The sequence below is a fragment of the Diaphorina citri genome, unplaced genomic scaffold (genome assembly GCF_000475195.1).
Source record: "Diaphorina citri unplaced genomic scaffold, Diaci psyllid genome assembly version 1.1 scaffold2917, whole genome shotgun sequence".
NCBI classification, from domain to species: Eukaryota; Metazoa; Arthropoda; class Insecta; order Hemiptera; family Psyllidae; genus Diaphorina; species Diaphorina citri.
The window spans coordinates 10,087-19,126 of NW_007380330.1; the positions used below are offsets into that span (position 1 = coordinate 10,087).

Here is a 9,040-nt window from a genome sequence, read left to right on the forward strand (position 1 = left end):
ATCTACGATCTACGAAAAAAATTTAATAAAAAAATTGGCAATTTAATTCAATTCAATAAAGCATTTATTTATACAAATGTACGTTTGCTTATGTTACAATGTTACATGGAAATACAAATAAAAATAATTAAAAAAAAAAAAAATATTAAATTTATTGGAACCTCTGTCAAGTAGGTACATAGGTTCTAGTGTCATCCAAAGTTCCTAGTAATGTTGCCATGTAGACTGGCAGCCTTTTCAGTCTTGATCCTGGTGTTGAGTGATGTGGTTGTAGGATCGGTGAATAACTCCCAAGTCATTGAGCTGGATACGGATAATGTTGATTACGTCAGAGGTAAGAGTGTTGTTCAGTGTTCTTTCTCTTAGGGCACTTTGAAATGACCTCATTTGATCCTTCAAAGTATAGTAATCACAAATTACCTAATTATATTTATTTATCTACGATCTACGAAAAAAATTTAATAAAAAAATTGGCAATTTAATTCAATTCAATAAAGCATTTATTTATACAAATGTACGTTTGCTTATGTTACAATGTTACATGGAAATACAAATAAAAAAAAAAAAAAATGTGTTTTCGTCCTAAATCGAAAATGCGGCCAAACTTCTGAAAGCTTTTCGGATAAGTGTAAAGTGTATACTCGTATATTTTTTCTCCCTGACTTGTTACCCAAAAAATCCACACAAAAAAACTTTTTTCTCTGTTGTTTGTGGAAAAAAATATTATGTAAGCTTTATTAGTTACCAAACTGGCAAGTTATTTTATTATTGTACATCTACCCAGCACTCATGTAGTAAAGGTAGGTACTTCAGATATTTACACTCTCTTTCTAAACTTGTATTTGTTGAGGCCTTTTGAATAAATTGAGACCACTTCTAATAAGATCTAAGGAGCAGGCCAGTGAAGTTTCCAGTTGGTAAAATGGATTTGCTGGGTTTTAATATCTTTCTAATTGAACTTCCAGTTTGATACTAGTTTATTATTTTATCCTTTTCAATAAGAATGTCATTGGGTCCCTCAAAACATGTCCCGAATATTCGTTTACGGGCGATGGCCAAAAGAGTTGATCTGGGACAACTCGACAGCAATACTTCAAGATCAGAACATAGTCAATCTTTGTCCTCAACAAACAGTGAATTCTCATTTCCATCTACAGAGTCAGACATAGGAATGGAAGAACTTACAAGATCAAATATATCCTTCCAACCTATGATTTCATCACATAGACATTCCACCTCTAGTGAACACATACAGTTCACTGATTTGAGATCAATCATGAAACCCAACCTATGATTTCATCACATAGACATTCCACCTCTAGTGAACACATACAGTTCACTGATTTGAGATCAATCATGAAAAGCAAACTGTCCAACCTATGATTTCATCACATAGACATTCCACCTCTAGTGAACACATACAGTTCACTGATTTGAGATCAATCATGAAAAGCAAACTGTGGAAGAAAGCTTTGAAAGAGTGTAGAAAGGAAAATCCATCACCACTATTGCCAGAAGAGGATGATTTGCGAAAGCTTTTGCAGGATCTCCTGGTAGAGGAACCACTCCATGAAGAAACCATATGTGAGGTAATCAACACTCAGAGATTCCAAACTGACGAAGACATGTTGCGACAAAACCTCGCAATAGCCGAAGCTGTCGTGAATTATGTTGTCAGCAAAGCGGAGGAGACAGTCAACAAAGGAAAAATTAAACCTCCTACTACAATGAACATGGCTGAACTCGCAAGATCCAAGACGAATGTCGAGTGGCCAACCAAAAGAGAATTCAACTTGACTGTAGGTGGCCAAAGAATCCGAGATTATATTCAAACGTGGGAGTTGAATAAGAAATGGGGATTCAGTATTGATCTTCTTGATATCAGACAGGATGCGTCCAGCCGATATTATGTGTATGAAGTCCAGTGGTGTATCCCAACCCTGCAACACCCCATACCATCCTGCTCTGTGAGTGTGTACTTCATTTATCAGATATCCAAGTATCTACCGCCTAACTATCATGTCACAGTGACTTATATCATAGAGGGGAGTAATGGTGTATCCCAACCCTGCAACACCCCATACCATCCTGTTCTGTGAGTGTGTACTTCATTTATCAGATATCCAAGTATCTACCGCCTAACTATCATGTCACAGTGACTTATATCATAGAGGGGAGTACACGGCAACATTCCGTCCATGATGTCCCTGTGTTTCATGAGAAATGGCTAACTCATGTCCTGGAAGCCAAATACGAACTCATGAAACAAATTCAATTCTAAATCCCGCAAGAAAACTTGTATGAAAAATAAAGGTTTGAAAAATCGTACCTACATGAGTAGGTTCAATATCCATATGAAAAATATTTCCAAAATCTCCCGTAAACACGGACGTTTTAATTTTTTCCTCCCGAGATAACTGACATATTTCGTGGTTTGGTAATAAATTGCATTTTACAATTGTTAACCCATAAATTTTCGAACATGGGTTAGGCATATCTTCTGAAATACTCTTCAGTGTAATGTACAAGTAGGCATGTGTTATAAATTGCTTCCATTCAATTATTCTTTGTTTGTGGAAACCTTTTCCCTTCTACATAACTGACAAGATGATATTGCAGGGATACCCAACTTGATATTTTAGACTGGGCCTACCCACCTTTGTTACAAATCTTGTAGAATTATTTCAAGATATATATCTTCTGAAATACTCTTCAGTGTAATGTACAAGTAGGTAGGCATGTGTTATAAATTGCTTCCATTCAATTATTCTTTGTTTGTGGAAACCTTTTTTTCCCTTCTACATAACTGACAAGATGATATTGCAGGGATACCCAACTTGATATTTTAGACTGGGCCTACCCACTTTTGTTACAAATATTGTAGAATTACTTCAAGATATAGATATATACGTTGTACATCCAGGCCACCATATCTAAGTGGATGGAGAAGTATTTTCACATACAAGTATTAGATAACTCGTAAAAATAAGTAAACAAGAGTATTGCTTTTCCAACCAAGGATCAAGACTTGATAGTTAACTTAGTGAATGAGGAAAGCCTTGGATATGTCTGACATTACTCATTAGGTGATCAGGACTACATCGAAAGGATATAAAGTATAATAATGAATTAAATAATACCTTACCGTATGTAGGTAAGTACTAAACATCAACGAAAGATTAATGAGGAGATAGAGACTCGTGAGGGGAGAAAACCCCAAAGATGACAAATTAGTGTGTGCACAAGAACACAGGCAGCCATGGCCAATGGAATTATTACCTATGTATTTTCTGATACAAGTGTTTTTCCATATGTGCCGCTTAGGCACTGTGGAGTACCAAATTGTATTTCAGTCTAGCATGCCTAGGTGTACATACGACGATAGTGTGCTTCCAATCAAGTGTAGACACATTGTTTTGTTACCCGAATAGGACTGAAAAGTCCCTTGTAGACAGTGTAGAGATCTTGTTTTGTCTGTCTATAGTGCCTTGATAGGGACTGAAAAACCCCTGACAGTGTAGACTTCTTGTTTCGTTTGTCTGTAGTGCCTTGCTAGGACTGAAAAGTCCCTGTAGACGTCTCGTTTCATTTATTTGGTCCGGACAGGACTGAAAAGTCCCGTTTTACAGTTCCTAGGGTCATCCAAAGTTCCTAGTAATGTTGCCATGTAGACTGGCAGCCTTTTCAGTGTTGATCCTGGTGTTGAGTGATGTGGTTGTAGGATCGGTGAATAACTCCCAAGTCATTGAGCTGGATACGGATAATGTTGATTACGTCAGAGGTAAGAGAGAGTGTTGTTCAGTGTTCTTTCTCTTAGGGCACTTTGAAATGACCTCATTTGATCCTTCAAAGTATAGTAATCACAAATTACCTAATTATATTTATAAAAAAATGAAAAAAACTACTTCAATCGAATGAAAATGAATTTTTTCGTCAAATTGAAATTGTCCATACATACATACATAATTTACGCATTATTCATAGGTAGATACATACAAGGTATACCTATAGATATCTACTTGTAAAACATCAAAACTTTACTTACACCTTCAGGTAGGTATTAGGCGTTGCCTAAAATCCTCTTAGCACATCTTGAAAAAAACTACTTCAATCGAATGAAAATAAACATTTTCATCAAATTAAAATCGCCCATACATACATAATTTACGCATTATTCATAGGTAGATACATACAAGGTATACCTATAGATATCTACTTTGTAAAACATCAAAATTTTACTTACACCTTCAAGTAGGTATTAGGCATTGCCTAAAATCCTCTTAGCACATCTTCCTTGCTAATACTCGCTGCTAAATCTAGCAGCAGCAACTAGAGATGATTCCAACAGGAAAGAGAGAGTAACTTCAGGGCCGTATCCAGGATTTTGCCGAGGGTCTAAACACTAATGGACGGGGGGGGGAGGGCGGGGTGGATGCTACAAATTTTCGAAGTCTGGCCTACAGTACAGGAGAAAAAATAAGGTCGAAGGTAGGGGAGGGGGGTGGCCGGGCCCCCTCGACCCCAATTTTTCGGAGTCTGACGTACAGTAGAGGAGAAAAATGAAGCTCCTAAATACGGCCCTGAGTAACTTAAGAGAGTTTCATAAGTCGAAAAGAATAAGACAATAATATTAGAGAAGATGATGGTATAATGGGATTTCATTCAGATGAAAGAGCAGGAGTCTGTGTGTGAACAGAACATATGCTTGAAATAGCATCCGTCTGTCTTCCAGCTTTTTCTTTTAAAACAAAATAAATACACAATATTAAAAGACAAAAGACGAGGAGCTAAAAAGCTCAGAATATTTTTACTTTCTATTACTACAGTATAGCGGAGCTATACTAGTAATGAAAGTATTGCAATCGGTCCAAATTTTCAAAATCGGGAAATGGTTGGAAATATCCGTTTTGGGATCCCCTGATGTCAAAAAAGTGATTTTTAGCCCATGGTCTGTACGTAACGTACGTACGTACGTAACGTACGTACGTACGTAACGTACGTACGTACGTAACGTACGTACGTACGTAACGTACGTACGTACGTAACGTACGTACGTACGTAACGTACGTACGTACGTAACGTACGTACGTACGTAACGTACGTACGTACGTAACGTACGTACGTACGTAACGTACGTACGTACGTAACGTACGTACGTACGTAACGTACGTACGTACGTAACGTACGTACGTACGTAACGTACGTACGTACGTAACGTACGTACGTACGTACGTACGTACGTACGTGCGTACATACATACGTACAGACCATGGGCTAAAAATCACTTTTTTGACATCAGGGGATCCCAAAACGGATATTTCCAACCATTTCCCGATTTTGAAAATTTGGACCGATTGCAATACTTTCATTACTAGTATAGCTCCGCTAAACTGTAGTAATAGAAAGTAAAAAATCTGGTGTGAACATCACACGACTTTCCTTATCCTATTGAATGATGCTTATTTGAGTGTTCTTTTACCCTAACTTTTACAATATCTCTAACCGTTTTGTCGCTATAGCTGAAAACCGCCAAAAAACGGTCGAAATCTGTCAAAAGCGGTCAAAATACCGCCAAGCGCAGCAAACATCTCAACCAAACGTTTTGTGTTGCATCCTTATCACATTTGTGAACTACATACCAAATTTCAAGTCTCAAGCTTATACCATTCCCAAGATATTGTTAAATTACACCGAAAACCGTCAAAAAGCGGTAAAATGCCGCCAACCGTTGCACCAGTCTTAACCAAAATTTCGTGTCGCATCCTTGTCACATTTGACATCTACATACCAAATTTCAACTCTCTAGCTCTTACCGTTCTCGAGATATTTTGTTTACAGACAGACAGACACACAGACACACACACGGACCAATGGCTGAAACTTCGGATTTAGGCTCTAGGGACCTCAAAACGTGTTTTGGCACTAAAAACTGAACATCGAAAATTTGACCCGATTACATTACTTTCCTTCCTATAGGATAAGGAAAGTAAAAAAAACTGGTGTTTGGGGGATTTTTTTCACATTTTCTCACACAAATGAGCTCTGATCTTGAAATTTGTCACGACAACCTAAGAACTCAAAGCGAGAAAGTTTTAGATAACACTTCAGTCGTTATTTTAAGACCGGTTTTAGCGTCACCTATGTTAGGCTACGCCGAGCAAGGCCAATAAATGGATGGGTGACTTAAAAAAATTCATTTTCCAAAACCAAAAATTAAAAAAAAAAAAAAAAAAAAAAACATATTTTCACAAAAAAATCACAATTTACGAGTTCAAATTGCATACGATCACAAGATAAATATCTAATCATATTTTAGGAAATGGTTAAAACAAATGAACTGATAAAAATCCACCCTGTAGGTATATTATATTCTTTATGCAATTGTACACTTTAAGTAATAGATGGGTATTTGGGTACATTACATTCGTTTTTACATCAGTATGTACAAGTTACAAGTTTGTAATGTACTGGCGGCGTACCTGAGTGTACAGTTTTACAATGTACCTACTTGTATACAACATTTTGTACACATGTGGGCAACCTTTGAAATGTTTCGGGAAAAATATAAAAAACCACAACACACAGAGTGCCGGTGTACCTGAGTGTACAGTTTTACAATGTACTTGTATACAACATTTTGTACACATGTGGGCAACCTTTGAAATGTTTCGGGAAAAATATAAAAAACCACAACACACAGAGTGCCGGCAAAAGCTCTGCATACACATTTTGTATAGGACGTGAATATGTACAAGAACATAAAAATCATGCCCCTAACCGTCCGCATATGTTTTTCAAAAGAAAAAAAACCTGACATTCTTCCTCCTCCTCCTCCTCCTCCTCCTCCTCCTCCTTATTCTTCCTTCTTTCTCTTCTTCCCCTTCGTCTCCTTCTTCTTTTTCTTCTTCTTCCTCTTTCTCTTCATCTGCTTCGTCTCCTTCTTCTTTCCCTTCTCCTTCTTCTTCTATTTCTCCTTCTCCACTACGTTTCTTCTTCTTCCTCTTTCTCTTCATCTGCTTCGTCTCCTTCTTCTTTCCCTTCTCCTTCTTCTTCTATTTCTCCTTCTCCACTACGTATTCCCAATATTTTCATTCATCGTTCCCCATACATTCATGGTATTCCTCTCTTCTTGATAATTATGAAAATATTATGGTTTTGTGATCCGGTTTGAATCCGAGAATCTGGATCCTTTGCATTCTCTTTCACTTTTTTACAACGAGATATTTTTAATTCTCTCTTTGGAATCCCTATCTTCTACTACTGGTGAACCAAATGAATCCAGTCCCCCGAGTGGACCCATTGGATTCACTGGATTCGGATTTTCAAAAGATTTTTTCTCTCTTTTAAATGAATCCAGATTCGATGGATTCATGGGATTCAGACAAAAAATGCCCTCATAGTAGGCAATACTTGTTTTAGCTATCTTCTTACTTTCATTTTTTCAGACAACTATGATTTCGTGCTCATCTTGTTCTACGTCAAATGGTGCCGCTTCAGTGTGGCTATGTTGCCCACATTTGACGAAGTTCTGGTCACCCTGATAAACCTACTACCTGAGCCTAGGAAATTTGCCATCACCAAAATCAACTGCGATGATTATGGTATGTACAAGTTATTATTCCAAATTATTTTTGGAAAAATTGAGTTCCTTTTTAAATGATTTACTCGTACTCTGGGAAAATGCTTGGTTAAGAACCATACATATTTTGCAGTGAGACCATCGCTAAAATATATATGATAAATCATTAGTCCAGATAGTAAGGAAAACCATATTTTGTGGTGAGACCGTCTCTAAAATATGGATGCTAAATAGTTGAGATAGTTGAAAAATTAAGAAAGAAAATGAAGTTTTTGGAAAAATTGAGTTCCTTTTTATATGATTTACTCTGGGAAAATGCTTGGTTAAGAACCACACATATTTTGCAGTGAGACCATCGCTAAAATATAAATGATAAATCATTAGTCCAGATAGGAAGGAAAACCATATTTTGTGGTGAGACCGTCTCTAAAATATGGATGCTAAATAGTTGAGATAGTTGAAAAATTAAGAAAGAAAATGAACACATCTACAAACTCTCTAACTTCAGAACCAAATAAATCAAAACACTCGCCCTACGAAACCTAAACAATCCCTTAAAAATGTCTTTGCAGAAAGCGTGTGTGAGGACTACAACATAGTGAAATACCCCACGGTAAAGATAATGACAATCAAAACACTCGCCCTACGAAAACCTAAACAATCCCTTAAAAATGTCTTTGCAGAAAGCGTGTGTGAGGACTACAACATAGTGAAATACCCCACGGTAAAGATAATGAGGCATGGTTCCATAGAGAAGTTAGAGTACAGACGAGAGAGAACCGTGGAGGCTTTGGTCAAATATGTCAGAGAAGAGCTGATGGATCCAACCATCGAGATTCCTGAGGAAGAAAACCTTGTGAACGTGGAGGTAAATAATTCTGGCGGGGGGACGTTTAACAGGGAGTAGACCAGCTTAGTCTGGCTGGGGGACTTTAAGCAGGGAGTATACCAGCCTGAATTTCCCTTGCTAAAGAAATAGCAAAGGTTAAGTGCGAAGGGCATCCACTCGTAAAAAATGTAGCAAAACCCAAATCTCAACCCAAAGCAATCACCTGCTGACGAAAAACGCCGACCTCGTCTGTACACGGGAAAAGGCGAAGAGAAAGGAGAATAAGAGTGGAGGTAAATAATTCCCTGACATTAGTGAGGTTTTTTTTTTTTTTTAAGGGTTTTAACTTCACTGTAGAACTGCTAAGATTTTTAGAGACGGGGATTCCACCGTCCACTCGACGACAGACAACCCGCCTCCTCACTTTGACCTTACCAAGTCTGAAGGGAACAGGAAAAACCAGCAGCACGAGATTGTCCAGATGGTCACCCATCCAGATATCAACCCCGCGCCACTGCTTAACATCAGTGATCCATGAAGAACTGACGCATCCAACGTGCTATCATTGCTGGCTACAATTTTTTTTTTTTTTTTTTTTTTTTTTTAATAGGTTTTGAAAGAGGGAAATGAAC

The 9,040-nt window shown here is 37.5% G+C and overlaps 2 protein-coding genes across 3 annotated transcripts in view; both read left to right on the top strand.

Moving 5' to 3' along the window:
• Nucleotides 1–1,289: 1,289 nt before the first annotated feature.
• LOC103519739 (A-kinase anchor protein 14-like) lies at nucleotides 1,290–2,463 on the top strand. Of its 2 annotated transcripts, XM_026831129.1 has the most exons (3): nucleotides 1,290–1,344; nucleotides 1,434–2,036; nucleotides 2,165–2,463. In XM_026831129.1, exons 1-3 carry the CDS (start codon nucleotides 1,291–1,293, stop codon nucleotides 2,279–2,281), a joined length of 774 nt encoding a protein of 257 aa, XP_026686930.1. In that variant the 5' UTR covers nucleotide 1,290; the 3' UTR covers nucleotides 2,282–2,463. The 2 variants fall into 2 exon arrangements, with proteins under 2 accessions (XP_026686930.1, XP_008483049.2); XM_008484827.3 differs by lacking the exon at nucleotides 1,290–1,344 and having other exon boundaries at nucleotides 1,378–2,036.
• Nucleotides 2,464–3,336: 873 nt separating this feature from the next.
• The window catches only part of LOC103519742 (endoplasmic reticulum resident protein 44-like), a 12,419-nt gene continuing 6,715 nt past the window's right edge, over nucleotides 3,337–9,040 (top strand). The window contains exons 1-3 of the mRNA XM_026831130.1: nucleotides 3,337–3,781; nucleotides 7,446–7,601; nucleotides 8,263–8,447. Of these exons, the coding sequence (XP_026686931.1) occupies nucleotides 3,658–3,781; nucleotides 7,446–7,601; nucleotides 8,263–8,447 (465 nt within the window). The 5' untranslated portion in view covers nucleotides 3,337–3,657. The remainder of the gene's footprint in view (nucleotides 3,782–7,445; nucleotides 7,602–8,262; nucleotides 8,448–9,040) is intronic.

What these genes read in the sequence shown, in the direction of transcription:
- LOC103519739 (XM_026831129.1), top strand. Translation starts at nt 1,291, where the DNA reads ATGATTTCATCACATAGACATTCCACCTCTAGTGAACACATACAGTTC. An exon ending in AACACATACAGTTCACTGAT is followed by an intron (nt 1,345 to 1,433) that starts TTGAGATCAATC and finishes CAGTTCACTGAT; the next exon opens with TTGAGATCAATCATGAAAAG. An exon ending in ATCATGTCACAGTGACTTAT is followed by an intron (nt 2,037 to 2,164) that starts ATCATAGAGGGG and finishes ACAGTGACTTAT; the next exon opens with ATCATAGAGGGGAGTACACG.